Below are 15,808 nucleotides of genomic sequence, written 5' to 3' on the forward strand. Positions count from 1 at the left end.
TATATTGTCACATACATAGTTTTTTTTTATATGATAAACAATTCTTTTGTGTGGGTTGAAAATCTCTTTTATGTGATTTGATTATTTGAGCTAATTTCTTAGCCATGCTTAAATGAGGGTTGATGTTGTGAATTATGAATCTAAAAAAAAAAAATTTGGATTAATTTACTTGTCATCTCTTAACAAATTTTGTAGTACTTATAGTTATAGGAAATGAGTTGTAATTTTGTATCCTATAAGTTAATGGGTTTGAACTCGATTAATTATTTGAATCCGATTTAATGCTCTATCTTGACGGAAATCTTAGATCCATCCCTGCTAAAGACAACTCTAATGTGCTATTGAAAAAAAACAAAAGAAATATATATATATATATAGAGAGATAGGCTACTGTGCTTTCGGTAGCATATGGGCCGAAATACACATGGTCAAAATTTGAAATTTCAAAATCTAAAAAGTTGATCTAAACCATTCATCTTGTTCTCCATATTAATATGTGCTTGGAGACCAAATTTTACATTTTTCTGAATTTTTTTACTATTTATTAAGCCACTTTGAAAATCGTTGATCCAACGGTTTTACTGTTTTGTTAAGCCACCGTTGGATCGGCAATTTTCAAAGTGACTTAATAAATAGTAAAAAAATTCAGAAAAATGTAAAATTTGGTCTCCAAGCACATATTAATATGGAGAACAAGATGAACGGTTCAGATCAACTTTTTGGATTTTGAAATTTCAAATTTGGACTGTGTATATTTTGACCCATATGCTACCGAAAGCACAATAGCCTATCTCTCTCTCTCTCTCTCTCTCTATATATATATATATATATATATATATATATAGGACTTGGCTACGGTGCTATGGGTTGCATAGAGGCCTCCCGTGCTACGGTTCAATATTCGAGTTTTCAAAATCCTAACGGTCGATCCGAACCGTTCATCTTGTTCTCCATATTAATATGTGTTTAGAGACCAAATTTTACATTTTTTTGGAAATTTTTTACTATTTTTTTAGATTTATTTAAAATCATTGTTTTTCAGACAAGTCTGGACCATCAAAAACAGTGATATTCAATAAATCTAAAAAAATAGTAAAAATTTTTTCAAAAAATGTAAAATTTGGTCTCCAAGCACATATTAATATGGAGAACAAGATGAACGGTTCGAATCGACCGTTAGGATTTTGAAAACTCGAATGTTGAGCCGTAGCACGGGAGGCCTCTATGCAACCCATAGCATATTAGCCAAATCCTATATATATATACATACATACCTATATATATATATATAGGAATATACTAGCATGCTACGCGTAGCATAGCTCCTCTCCGTGCAACGGTTCAATATTGGACTTTTCAAAATCCTAACGGTCGATTCGAACCGTTCATCTTGTTCTCCATATTAATATGTGCTTGGAGACCAAATTTTACATTTTTTGAAAAAATTTTTACTATTTTTTTAGATTTATTGAATATCACTGTTTTTGATGGTCCAGACTTGTCTGAAAAACAACGATTTTAAATAAATCTAAAAAAATAGTAAAAAATTTCCAAAAAAATGTAAAATTTGGTCTCTAAACACATATTAATATGGAGAACAAGATGAACGGTTCGGATCGACCGTTAGGATTTTGAAAACTCGAATATTGAACCGTAGCACGGGAGGCCTCTTGTTCTCCATATTAATATGTATTTGGAGACCCAATTTTACATTTTTTGAAATTTTTTTACTATTTTTTTAGATTTATTGAAAATTGTTGTTTTTAGCAAATCTGGACCATAAAAAAACAGCGATTTTCAATAAATCTAAAAAAATAGTAAAAAAATTCCAAAAAATATAAAATTTGGTCTCCAAACACATATTAATATGGAGAACAAGATGAACGATTCGGATCGACCGTTAGGATTTTGAAAAGTCTAATATTGAGCCGTTGCATGAAGGGGAGCTATGCTACACGTAGCATGCTAGCATATTCCTATATATATATATATATATATAGAGTTAGGCTGGGGTGCTATGGATAGCATAGTGGCCTCTATGCTACGGCTCAATATTCGAGTTTTCAAAATCCAAACGGTCGATCCGAACCGTTCATCTTATTCTCCATATTAATATCTGCTTGGAGACCAAATTTTACATTTTTCTGAATTTTTTTACTATTTATTAAGTATTTTACAAAATTGTTGATCCAACGGTGGCTGCACAAAACAGTAAAACCGTTGGATTAGCGATTTTCAAAGTGGCTTAATAAATAGTAAAAAAATTTAGAAAATTATAAAATTTGGTCTCCAAGCAGATATTAATATGGAGAATAAGATGAACGGTTCGGATCGACCGTTTGGATTTTGAAAACTCGAATATTGAGCCGTAGCATAGAGACCACTATGCTATCCATAGCACCCCAGCCTAACTCATATATATATATATATATATATATATATATATATATATAATTAACATTTTAACCCTCATTTATTGGATTTCTGCCAATATCACTGCCTGCGGGAACACGGACTCTGACAAACGTAGGTATATAATTATGAGTAAAGATGTTGCCCCCCTTGAATCTGTCCCCTATCTGTCCCCCTAACAACCTTCCTTTTTTGTTCTCTCACGTGGTCAAAACCCATCATTTTCAATCTTCTCTTAGAAAGAAAAAAAAAATTCAACATAACTCAAAACTCACCATGTTCTTCTCCTCTACTGCTAGCCACCATCTACCCACGCCGATAGTTGTGATGGCGGTCAAGATCCGGCAAGGCGAGCGTGGTGCACCGTCGAGATCCGACGAGGAGAGCGTGGTGCACCGTCGAGATTCGGTGAGGAGAGCGTGGTGCACCGTCGAGATCCGACGAGGAGAGCATGGTGCACCGTCAAGATTCGGCGGGGAGAGCGTGGTGCACCATTGGAGGGGGTCCGTGCTAGCCCAGCGAAGGTTGTCACAGTGCAACATATGAATACTTTATTAGTTAGATATGAATACTTCAGTTGTTAGATATGCATACTTCATGTTACATATGAATACTTCTTGGAAGAGGTGGGATGAAAGAGATGAATCTAACTTTGAATTTTGAATTGTATAAATTATTTCGAACATGTATGAATACTTCGTAATCGTCAGTATGAATAATTCTTTAGTTAGATATGAATACTTCATTGTTTTAGATATGCATACTAATCTGTTGAGAATATTTCTTGGTCCCAATCTGGGCAGGTGTGAATATTATTAGTGTCAGATGTGAATATTGTTAGTATCATGTGTGAATACTTCATTAGTTAGATATGAATAGTTATATATATAAATATTTCATTTGTTAGATATTGAGTACTTCATTTGTTAGATATGCATACTTTATGTTAAATATGAATACTTCTTGGAAGAGGTGGGTGAGAGAGATGAATTTGACAATGAATTTTGAACTGTATAAATTATTTCGAACATGTATGAATACTTCGTAATTGTCCATATGAATACTTCTTGGAAGAGGTGGGGTGAGAGAGATGAATATGACTTTGAATTTTGAATTGTATAAATTATTTCAAACATGTATGAATACTTCGTAATCGTCAGTATGAATACTTCATTTGTTTAGATATGAATACTTCTTTATTTAAATATGAATAATATATAGATTCGCTGTAGTGGTCCCCAATCTTAGCAAATGTCGCTTTCAGACGATTGCGGTCCCCAATCCAGGCTGTCACAAGATGTCAGCGGTCCCCCTGGTCGTTACTGGTCCCCTCCAGCTTGTGTTTACATATGACGAATGGCTCTGATAATAAGTATGAATACTATAAATTCGTAGGTATGAATACTATACGTTTTGACTATTAATAAAATAACATTAATCTTGCTCTTTGGTGGTAGTTAGCACATTTTAACTATTTTTTTTGTCTTTTAGTGCGGGGGACAGATAGGGTACTGCAGTAGGGGGACTATTAGTCGATCCCTGTAATTATATATAAACACCAAAGAAATTGAACGTACAGTATACATGACCACGTAATATTGAAGGGATAGTTAACCACCTAGCAATATAGTTATATTTGCAAATTGCAATATAGGTACCCATAAAAAAGGTTGAACAACTAACTGTACGAGCATAATTAAACACACGACTATATAACTGTAAATATTTTACTATACAAATTTAATACTGAACAGTTGAAATAGTACCTGATTGGCTGATTGTATAGGTGTTATTATTTACCTGTGCACTATCAGATGATTGTTTAGAATAAAAGGATAAACACTAATATTTGTGTTTGTTCTATTACACAGATAACAGTGAAGTTAAATACATTTAAGCTGACAAAGCCATTTTACCAGCTCAAGTCTGAAATTTATTGAATTAAATTCTAACAACGAATTCAAATAGTTAAAATAAATTTAGTTCAAGAGTGATTTGTGAAATTAATTTAAATTTAGTATAAAGTCACGCGTTAAAAAAAATATGTTTATAAATAATTTTAATGTGTTTATTTTCATTATTTTTTAATCGCCTGAATTTATACTAAATTAATTCAAAAGTTTATAAATTTTGCAGTTTAACGCATATCACTTGTTAAGTAGATTTGTTTTAATGGTTTGTATTCTTCGTTTGAAGCTAATATAATAATTTTTGAAGTTTAGATCACTAAAAACTTAGTAAGCTTAAGAACACTATATTTCTATTTGTATAAAATATCAATGTTCTAAATAGCGCGCTATAGCATTTCCGGACCTTAAACGCTGCGCTATGGGATAAAAGTGCCATATTTCAACTATGATCACTATAGCGATAATAGCAGTTTGCTATCTACGCTACATACTACGCGCTATAGTGCACGCTATGCTACATAGGCTTTTATATAAAAACCCAAACTAAAAATTAATTTTAAAGATCAATTTTTTCAAGGTCCAAATTAATTTTATTTTAAATAGAAAAAAATAGATAATTTATTCCATGATGTCTATGTTTTTTTTAATAGAAAAAATATATATTTTATGCCATGATGCTTATGTTATTTTGAATGGAAAAAAGATAGATAGTTTGTGATATTATTAGGGATATTTTAAATAGTAATTTGGACTTTGTACTAGTTCAATATGAATATTTTAATTCCTTAATTAATTTTGTGTTATTTATTGCTCTATGAGACTTTAGATAATGTTGATAATTAGTAGAAATATAAAATATGTATTTTTAAATAAAAAAACGCTATGTAGGATAGCTTTCATTATAACTATGCTATTTGTTATAGTTTTTTGTTTAATCTTTCTGCTGTGATACGATAATCGCTATTTGAAACCTTGATAAATATCAACAATTGACAGTTTGGATATAAATATATGAGTAGAACTAGGGTGTTCTTAAGTTCACCAAGCCTTTTTATGAACTCAAACTCTAAAATACATTGAATTGGCTTCAAACGACGAATCTGAACCGTTAAAACCCATTTACCTAATGAGTGATGTGTCTACATGTGAAAATTTTCAACTTTCGAATTAATTTAGTATAAAGTCAAACGATCAAAATTAGATAATTTATAAAATTAATTTTAATGTAATTATTTTTTGAACCTTTTTTTTACCACTTCTTTAGACGCATCACTTGTAAATTATATGAGTTTCAGCGGTGGATTCGTCGATTGAAATCAAACTGATAGATTTTAGAGTTAAGTTCAAAAAAAACTTAATAAACTTGAGAACACCCTAGTTATAATCCTAACTTACTATTGAGGATCAGGACAATTCGATAAAATTATCTAAAAATTTGGAAAAATAAGACTGTTGGTACTAAAAAGAAAATAAATTATGTGGTGGATTTTCCTCTACTTACGCAATATAAAAGAACTATTAGATCATAGAACCATTCCTTTGTCCGCGAAGAGCTTTCCTTCTCTTTGGTTTAAAAAAGGCGCGCTGCCCAAAAAAAGAAAAAAAACAGAGAGTACTAATCATGAGTTCAAGACCAAACAAATTTGGATGAGGAAGCATTTCTCTCAACATATAAGCACACCTGGCCGAAAAGAATTATAATAAAATAAATAAGCTCAGGCAATCGGATAACATTACTAAAAGTTTCTGACTCAAAAATTATTATGCTTATTTTTCTATCACCAAATTTTGAATTTTTTTTTCATCTGGCATTAAAGAAAAATTCTTTGAAAGGAGGCAAATATAAGGGATTAAAAGTTTAAAGAGCACTAAGAAATCAATATTCGGTTATCTTAATTCGTGAGTAAAAACTAAGAAAACTAAAGAAAGGGATAGAGGTGTCTTAAGGTCCGGATAAATGATTAAAATCCAGACAAAAGGAGACTAAAAATGGTGATCTTAATCCACGTTAAGAAATTAGTGTTTGAAAGAATTAAGTAACTAAAAAAAGCTAAAAAAAATGAATTAGACCTCAAAGAGACTTAATTTCTTAGGCTTAATCTCTTGTAACCGAAGAATCCATTGACTCTATCTATACACCTGTTACGTCACTGTTGCATCATTATTTTCCCCTCCTTCCCTATAATGCCCCTGTAACGGCACAGCAAATCAGCAATACATTGCAGCTCACTAACTTAGTGGAGGCAAAGCACAGCCCAGCACTACACTACACTAGAGCAAAACCAAAGGAAAAGGAAAGAAAGACAGACAAAAGAAAACAAAAAATGACCAACGGTTCAATCTCTCTCTACCTCCTCATCTCCTCTCTCCTCCTTATAACGGCCAGCTCCGACATAGCGAGCGACCAGGCCGAGTGCACGCAACCGCTGGTCGGGCTTGCCACGTGTCTGCCATACGTGCAAGGTAGCTCCAGGGCGCCTACGCCGGACTGTTGCGCCGGTCTGAAGCAAGTACTGTTAAATAACAAAAAGTGCCTGTGTGTTTTGATCAGAGACAGAGACGATCCCCAGCTTGGCATCAAGCTCAATGCCTCGCTTGCTCTTGCGCTCCCTTCCCAGTGTAATGCCAAGGCTAATATCTCACACTGCCCTGGTTCGTTTCCCCTTTTATTAGCTCTTCAAATTTCTATTTTGTTTAGTGAATCCTTGGAAGGGGGAGAAATATTTCACAGAGATTTACCATTTTGCGGTTCAGTGGCTCTGAAAATAGTTCCTTTACCCCCCTTTGAAATCATTTATTTGTAATTTACAACAATTGGTGGGGTTTTGTTTGGATTATTTGTAGATCTTTTGCATCTTGATCCAAATTCAAAAGAGGCTGCCATTTTCGAGCACGGCGGGGCTGGAGGCACTGCTGCCACTCCAGGTAATTAATACTCTCCATTTTATTCTAATTTTCATAACAATTTTATGAATAGACTCTACAAAATTATTAAACTCATCCGGACTATTTAATTCGATCTGTGTTTTTTTTTAAAAAAAACAAATTGGATTATGTTCGATGCATCTTTGGACTTTAGCTATTTCGTCCATTCGTATTGAATTGTGAAATTTTCTTGTAAGAATATGTCTTAATCCGATTTCCCTAAATAATTAATCGTATAATGCAATCAATTAATACAAAAAAAATATTACTCTCGTTGTTTTTTAAAACACTTATTCTATTTTAGTAAAGTGGAATTTAAATATTTTATAGTAAATATCTATTTGTGAAATAATTATACATCATGCTTGGTTATATTTATGTTATTTCATTTAGCATTTATAAATTTTTAGGTATAATGTTGTTAATATGTTAAACATAAACCAAACAAAATAATAAGTGTGTTATAGAGAGTTCAACCAAAATTGTATAATATGTTTTTAACTCGCATAACTTGAATAAACTGTATATAAAAATTTAGAAAGATTGGGTAGGGGTTACAGGTAGATTGACTTGAAAAAATTGTCTATTTAGTATAGTTGAGCTGGGTTCAATTTTTTTGACTAAATTCATCAACCTGATAATTGTACATAGTTTATAGACAAAACAAAAGTGTTACCTTCACAAATCTATGTAGAATATTACAATTCGGAAAGGCTACATTGGTTTTACTGTAGAGCTACAGTATGTACTTTATAAATCCAGATCTGTAGGTTTATAGTTGCACTGTAAGCTTGTGAATATGCAAAGATCACATGTTGCAACTCCGTACTGAAAGGGAAATATAAAACAGTGATATATTGTTTGGCAATATTAACATAATAGCCAGATCCAAAAATATATATATATAGAGATGGACTTGGGTGAGACGCGGTGTATACGCGTTTATACTTCACGCCGTATTTTCATTTTGAAAGTTCAAACAACCGATTCGAACCGTTAGATGTTTAATCCATATTGAAATGTGCTTGAAGACTAAATTTTACATTTTTTGGAAATTTTTTACTATTTATTAAGCATTTTTGAAAATCTGAAAATCCGGGTGAACAGTAAAAACAGTAAAAATTTCTGAACCACCGGATCAGCGATTTTCAAAATGGCTTAATAAATAGTAAAAAAATTTCAAAAAATGTAAAATTTGGTCTCCAAGCACATTTCAATATGGAGATCGTGTTGAGCGGTTCGGATCGGTTGTTTCTTGTTTGAATTTTCAAAATGGCTAAACTGTACCATGGAGCACCAAATGCGTATACTCCGCGTCTCACCCAAGTCCATCTCTCTATATATATATATATTAACATAATAGCTTACAATTAAACCCAAGTAATTAATCCATGAATTGTAGACCGGTAGACCCATTAAACAGCACAACATCCTGTCTGTTAGGCGTGCTTGAAAATTTGTGGGTGGATGGGCCCGCTTACAGATACTTGTTTTAAAGAGACCGTTCCTCCTGGATGCGTCCCGTTTCAGATTTTTAGATATTATTATTAAATAATATAGAAAAATAGATGGAGTATTTTAAAATTTTGTTGTACTAAAAGGACCGGAACTGATGGCCAAAATTCAAAGTTTGGACTGAGATCAATTATATGATCTTTTTTGTGTTGTGAATATGAGTCAATTTTACAGTACCTAAAGGATTTTACTCTAAACTATATTTATATATACAAATTTTTTGAAAATAAATGAGGTGAAGTGACTGTCTTAGTGCCTTCGCCCCTGCACGAATCCAAATATTTTTGGACTTTTTGTAGTCAATATTTCCATCATGTTATTGTTTGTATGTTGTTGTTGGAAAGAAATTATTTGAATCCGAACTATTGTTTCCGGTCCATGCTTTTGGACCTAAGTGACTAATCATGATTTTTCTAATATATTTAAATTCTATAATACTTCATCTATTTTTCGTATATTATTAAATAATAATTGCAAAATATAAAAAATTCTCGTTCCGTTTGAATCTGCACAGTAGATTTTTTTTTTTTTTTTTTTCTATGTAAGAAGTTCGTAGGCATTCATTTCAGTTATATATATCGGCACATAGTACAACTGTAGATATGCATATTAAGATGAGTTCGCACGGACTCGAAGAAAACGGGACCTCAACTGATTTTCCAACGTGCCCGACTTCAAGGCTTTTGAGTACTGATGCATCCCGCATTAGTGATCCACTTATTTGACCACCTACCACAAAAGTGTAGTTTGGCAAATGATTAAGGTGCACGCGTTTGACGCATTAGTTTCTTTCATTTTTGTTTATTTTCAGACGATATCATATATAGCGGCACTGAAAAAAAATGGAAGACATTTCACATCAAATCAGTTTTTTTAACAAAACGGTGACGGTATCCGTGAATATTTTGTAATCATTTTGGACTATATTATATTGTTTTAATTTCACGAGAAGTCCAAATAAAATTAGCTGAAAATATTTTAATACGTTCGCCAAGGGCCATGTCTGGTTTTCTTTGAGGCTATGGTAATATACTTATAGCAATCCGTTCTATAAATTTATATTTTTGTTTAGGAAACAACTTTTCTGAACCATTCAATATAATCTTTAAATGCAAATATATTTGGAGATCTAATTTTATTTTTGATATTTTTCAATATTTTTTTTAGATTTAGATTTTTTTTTTAAATTTTGAACTATTTGAAAGTAGTGATTTTCTAACTATTTAACAGTTTAAACTTTAAAAATAGAGATATAAATCTATGCCACGGATCGATCCGTAATTTGCATATTACCATAGCCTCACTCTTCTTAAAATAATACGGTTTTGCAACTAATGAAACTGGCCTGCTTAAAAAACCGTCTGGATTATCTCAAAGCTATCTTTATATTATAAACTACAAATCCCACATTCTTATACTTCCAATTATTAAGGTTCGTTAATAAAACTTGCTATATTTCATGAAACAGCAACAGGAAACTCGAATAGCACCACTGAGAGTGGGAAAAGCAGCAGCGCTGCATCAAAAGCAAGCAGCACTGCAACAAGTCTTATTTCGAGCTATGAAACATTCTTTCTGGTAAAGTTTGTGGTTGGATTTGGAATTTCTATCATTGTTCCCATGCTAGTCTCCTCTTGATTCTAGAAGCATCCGGATCTTTTGTTGCGCTCATAAATAATTCATATGCTTGCTTAAGAGTTGTACATTAGTTTATTTAGTCTTAGAAGAGTTCTGAGAGTGGCTGGCTATACACAACCTCACACGGGTATTGCAACAGGAGATCGGATTCTATACTGAAAGGAAAATTTGTTTTGTTTTGAATCATTGAATGGTGTGTGGCATTAAACTATGGAGCGTTATTAATTTAATAATTTTGAATATTATCTTTCATTCAATTAGCCCAGAAGTTATGGTTCTGTTGCTGTTGTGAACTTGTGATCAAATATGTTTGAGATAATCACGGTGAATTTATTTACATTCTAAAGTCTTTTTATTTTCGCAACTTATATATGTTACATTAATTACCTGAAATTTCTTGTTGCACCGGTTTTCTGACACTTGCATAAGAGACCACATACCTTGTCAGATGGAGTGCGTATCCTCGGAGATATCTCATATTTTACGTGACCGACGTGTCCGGTGCCTATTTGGGGATAGCGCGGGGGCCAATATTATTTTAGCTTCGATATTCGTGCAGAATGTATTTGAACGGTTGAGATTCTCCAAAATGTCACGCAAAATATGAGATGTCTCAGAGCATGCGAATTCTGTCAGATGCTGCCGTTAGACAAGATGCATTGAGTGCGCCAGCGATTTCTTATGAGTGTGTACGGAATTTGCAACAATCCGTCACTTTGGGTAAAGATTATAACAGAGCCGTTTTGGCTTCATAGAAATGGACTGCAACGTTGCATATGGTTCGCTCGCTGCATGAAGCGAAAATTGCTCTGCTAAAATCTTTACCCGTCACTTTCTGTTTTGACACGGCTTATAGACTCATTAAAAAAATAATAAAGATTATTAGAAAGATTCCGGTTTAAAATTCATCTCTGTGTTTATTCCCGAACGAGTCCGTTGATCAGTTCGCTTTTAAGTTTTAACAGATATGTTCAATGACAGGACTAGAAAAAAAATTTAAAATTAGATCAAGTACCGTATCAAATATGGATACGTATCCTCCCGGGTACCCTACAACGTAGAATGGGCACATATCTGAACCGTTCATCAAATCCAACGACATTGATTTTCTATTTCATAAATAAAGCGCTGCCCGCTGTTATTATTCAGGCTGACCTCTGACCAGCTCTCTACATCTCTATTTTGTTCACGATTAGTAAGAAGTCACCGTAAAGAGAGAGCGTATCCTCTGCGGTGGGCAGCGGTGGTTTTGATCTGGTCCGTTCGTTTCCGATCGGACGGGCTGGATTACGGGTTCACCAAATTTTGAGTTTTTTTTAAATTCGGACAAGATCTGATCTGGTCCGTCCGATCCGAAACGAACGGACCAGATCAAAACCACCGCTGCCCACCGCAGGAAAACCTCCGCAGAGGATACACACTCCCGTAAAGAACCTCTTCTCTCTGCTCTCAACACTTCTTTCTCCTCCGTCCAGCTCGACTCGGCTCCCCTGGATTTTCCTTTCCTCTCTCGCCTCTCCCATCCCCCAAGCTTTCTCTCGCTTTCCTTGTGCGATTTGCTCCTCCATCTCTCTCTCTCCTCTGTCTGAGACTCGCCTCTACCCTCGCTCTTCGCCCCAGACTCACAGCCGCCTCCACAAACACGCATGCGCGCAACCTCGTACTCGCCCAACTTGACTTGGATTAGTAGGTATTTTAAATCTTTCATTTCATTCTATTTAATCTTACAAAATGGGAGAGTTTGGGGCTTAATTAGTAACTGTTATTTTTTACTGGTATTTTAATTCATTGTTTTTTTTTTTTTTTAAATCAGCGCTTAATTAATTGCTTGGTAAGCACCTTCTAGTACCTAATTGTACCAGTTGTATTGCTTGGCTTTCTAAATGACTATAAAAGTGTTCTGAATTACAATTTATCTTTAAATCCTTATATGAGCTCACAAATAGGGATGTGAAAATGGTATACAAGTCTTGAGCCTAGCACCAGTGTCTGAATTCTGAACAGAGCCAGCTTGATTTGGTAAAATAAATATCATTTGTGCAAGTAATTCTATAAATGGCTAAGTAATCATTATCTCGGGATTTAGATTAGGGTAACAATTCCAGTTTTCATTTAAGTTGTTCAATTAATTTGGTCATTGAGGTAGTTCATTTAAGTAGTTCATATTATGCTCACAAAATATCTAATTTGTAAGTATTATATTTTGTAGTGGTTATCTTATTTAAGTTGGTAATTGAGCTACTTTTATTTTATTTTAGTAATTGAGTAGCATTGAACTTTTTTTTTTCTGTCAACAATTGGATATAATGTTTTAAGTATTAGTGCACCATTAAATAAGTTATGGATCTGTAATGCAATATGCTAAATGCACTATGGTGCTTGTCGATTGAAACAAATAGAATTGACACTGAATATGTTACTTTCTATAGTCTCTGAGATTCCCATTGTTTGTATTATTTCTACTGTTCTCTCTTGGATCAATGGATTAGGTACATAAAGGAAGACTTGGAATGCTCAATTTATACTTCACGATAGAGTTGTTATATGTTCAAGTAACTAACAAAGAAGTGTTAGAGGAGGAGAATACTGGTAGCAGTACTATGCTGGTGCCAGTTATGTGAATGTTGAGATTATATAAATGTAATATGAGAATTGAGAACTAAAAGAGCTTTGAAGCTTTATGTAAAGAGAAAAGGTAATGTCTCCCGACCTTCAGTCCCCGTAAAATCCCCGACGCTCTGGATAAAGTTGTGGATGAGGTTTTAACGGTCCGCTTCTAACTGTTTGTTTATACGAATTTTACCGATGTCTCCCTTCCCTTCTCCTCTACTCAATCTGATTAGTCTTTTTACTCTCCTGAAATTATCTCCCTCTCACTTGATGCCATCGAATCCCTATATTTCTCCGTTGATCTCAATCGGGCGGTCTAATTTCGCGTCAGCTTGAAGATCTTCGAGTCGAGTAAGAGTAGGGATCCTCTCTTAGCGAAACCCTATTTCGTCATCACATGACGAAAATGGCGGCACCTCTTCATACAAACCAGATCGTGCTTTCTTCACGCAAATGGCGAGTACTTCCATATGATCGTGCTTTCTTCACACAAACCAGATCGCTCTCCTCCGAAGTTCTCGTAGATATCAAGCCGGTGAGATCGAGATCGTCTCTGGCATACCTAGGAGAATCTTACACAAAAAGTACTCGTTTTTCTTTTAAATTTGCTTACTTTACATTATTTTTTTTAATCCTTGACCCAAGATTTATTCGGATTTGTCGTTTTAGTTCTCAATTTTGTTTAATCAGATAGAAAATCTGATGTATATGTTAACGATTAACCCTATTATCATTGAGGTTATTATTAGTTGATTGAACTGTATGTATGATCAGTTTGATTCCACTATAAAAAGTTTAAAATTGATGTGTTGCCATGGATTAGGTCATGATCTATTCACTTGCCAGGACTGCAACGCATCAAGGTGGAATCGTCTTACTTTTGCAACCACTTCAATTAGCTCGTCGTGCTTAATTGATTGATACCATCGAATTGAGATATGGATATGAGTCAGAGAGCAGTGGAATCGTACCGGAGATCTCGTATGTTTGTGGGATAACGACGGACTAAGATAAGATCGTGCCTGTGTACAAACTGGTGGAGAAATGTGAATTGTTGCGTGTACAAAAGGTAGTGATTCCCAATTTTTCTTATTCGAATTGTTAAAATTGCCCGTCTGATTTACTAACCAAGACCAAATCTATATTTTTGTTTGTCTAATGCATTAATTAGTAATTGAATTTTTTCTCTTGTGATAACATATTATGTCCTTTTCTCTTGAAAGAGTAATCTAGGTTTTTAGTCTAAAACAAATTAACTCTATAGTTTTGTCTCATTTCTCATTACAACATGTATCCTGTTGATATGTTGATGTGATTAAATTAATTATGTCTACTGGATTATTTAATTGGATTTACAGGATTCTGACTTACGTCTACAGAATTCAAGTTTAAACGGTACTTAGAATTATGCTGAGATTTCCCAACCTTCCACTGAATTTTATGCCAGAGAATCGTGAATCTGATATATTACCTCTCTTTATATCAATTGATAAAGGTAAAATGGCAATGGCAAGAGTTGTTGTTGAGCTGCGAATTATAGGTTTATTTTTCAGTATAGTACCTCACTTTATGTCAATTGATAAATTCAAGCATGAAGTTGCGGTAATAAATGAGAGTTCACCTGACAAGGTCAAAGAAGCTCACAAAAGGGCATGGTGGTTCAGCATTCCGATCAAATTTATTTACCTTTTCACAGGTTGGTCCACGGGTCGACCAAATTACTAATTTATATTTTATGAGGGTTTGGCATTCTGTAACAACAGCTTGCTGGTCACTTTATGCATATGTTTTTCTTTTGTTGACAAACTTATCTTTGTCAAACTTATCTTTATTGCTTGACATGTCTTGTATTTGTTCATCCTTTTTGCCTCTCTACTTAGGTTCTTCAATTCACACGATAGAGATATCCATGTGGCATCTCTACCATATAAACCTGATTTTAAAGTCATGCCAGAAGGCTGGGATGGGTCCACCAGAGATCCTGACGAGGTGCTATATGAAATTTCCATGAAAGAAGATCAGATGCTCTATGAAGAATTTGTACAGCGACTCGAGTTCAACAAAAAGAAGGCAAACACTTCTGTATATATAGTTACAATTCTATATTAGGGAGTTTTTGAAAATTGTAATTTCTTTTAGTTAAGTTGAGATTCGGATATTAAAATTAAGCTTTTGTAATGCATAGGCTAACTACACTAGTGAATGCATAATGATTGAATAGAGATTTTGAATTTACAATTATCCTTTCTTATTATTGTAAAAAAATTAGGTATTTTAGTCTAATGAGGGGCAAGGGATATTGATAGTAATAGTCTGGAGGTGTAATTGTTAGGTTCCAGATTGTTTGGTACCAGTAATGGCAACATTGGTACCAAAAAGTTGGTCGCTTTCTTATCTACTACATTAATTTCTTTTACTGAGCTGGATGCTTAATGTTTTTTTTGGTGTTTCAGGTCCGATTCGAGCAAGCTTTGCTAGTCTAGTTTCTTAGTAATGAATGCATGTGTAATGCCATTCTTAATTAGGGTTAAGTGCTCTGACTAGAAGTAGTAAAGTAGTATCTAGATGCAAAATAAAAAAAAAATTGAAAAAAATTAAAATTTGAATTTTTTTTTTACCGTTTTACAGTATTCAAAGAAACGGTTAACAGAGTCATGTGATGAGGTTTACATAATTCAAAATAATTAGAAGTAGCATCTAGATGCAAATTTTAGAAAAAATAAAATTTGAAACTATTTTTTTTACAGTATTCAATGAAATTGCCTATAGAGTTATGTGATCAGGTTTACAGAATTCAA

The 15,808-nt window shown here is 33.6% G+C and overlaps 1 protein-coding gene and 1 long non-coding RNA gene across 7 annotated transcripts; both read left to right on the forward strand.

Moving 5' to 3' along the window:
- The first annotated feature begins 6,554 nt into the window (after positions 1-6,554).
- LOC144559855 (non-specific lipid transfer protein GPI-anchored 14-like) lies at positions 6,555-10,677 on the forward strand. Of its 2 annotated transcripts, none has more exons than XM_078309007.1 (3): positions 6,555-6,974; positions 7,167-7,247; positions 10,231-10,677. In XM_078309007.1, exons 1-3 carry the CDS (start codon positions 6,647-6,649, stop codon positions 10,398-10,400), a joined length of 579 nt encoding a protein of 192 aa, XP_078165133.1. In that variant the 5' UTR covers positions 6,555-6,646; the 3' UTR covers positions 10,401-10,677. The 2 variants fall into 2 exon arrangements, with proteins under 2 accessions (XP_078165133.1, XP_078165134.1); XM_078309008.1 differs by having other exon boundaries at positions 10,237-10,677.
- Positions 10,678-11,816: 1,139 nt separating this feature from the next.
- On the forward strand, positions 11,817-15,550 carry LOC144559905 (uncharacterized). 5 transcript variants are annotated; one of them, XR_013513288.1, is made up of 4 exons: positions 11,817-12,090; positions 12,890-13,594; positions 13,834-14,706; positions 14,891-15,550. It is a non-coding gene; the product is annotated as an uncharacterized LOC144559905 (long non-coding RNA). The 5 variants fall into 5 exon arrangements; XR_013513289.1 differs by having other exon boundaries at positions 13,834-14,079; positions 14,369-15,550; XR_013513290.1 differs by having other exon boundaries at positions 13,834-14,079; positions 14,601-15,550.
- The last annotated feature ends 258 nt before the right edge of the window (positions 15,551-15,808 follow it).

This window comes from Carex rostrata, chromosome 9 (assembly GCF_964058835.1).
Source record: "Carex rostrata chromosome 9, lpCarRost1.2, whole genome shotgun sequence".
NCBI classification, from domain to species: Eukaryota; Viridiplantae; Streptophyta; class Magnoliopsida; order Poales; family Cyperaceae; genus Carex; species Carex rostrata.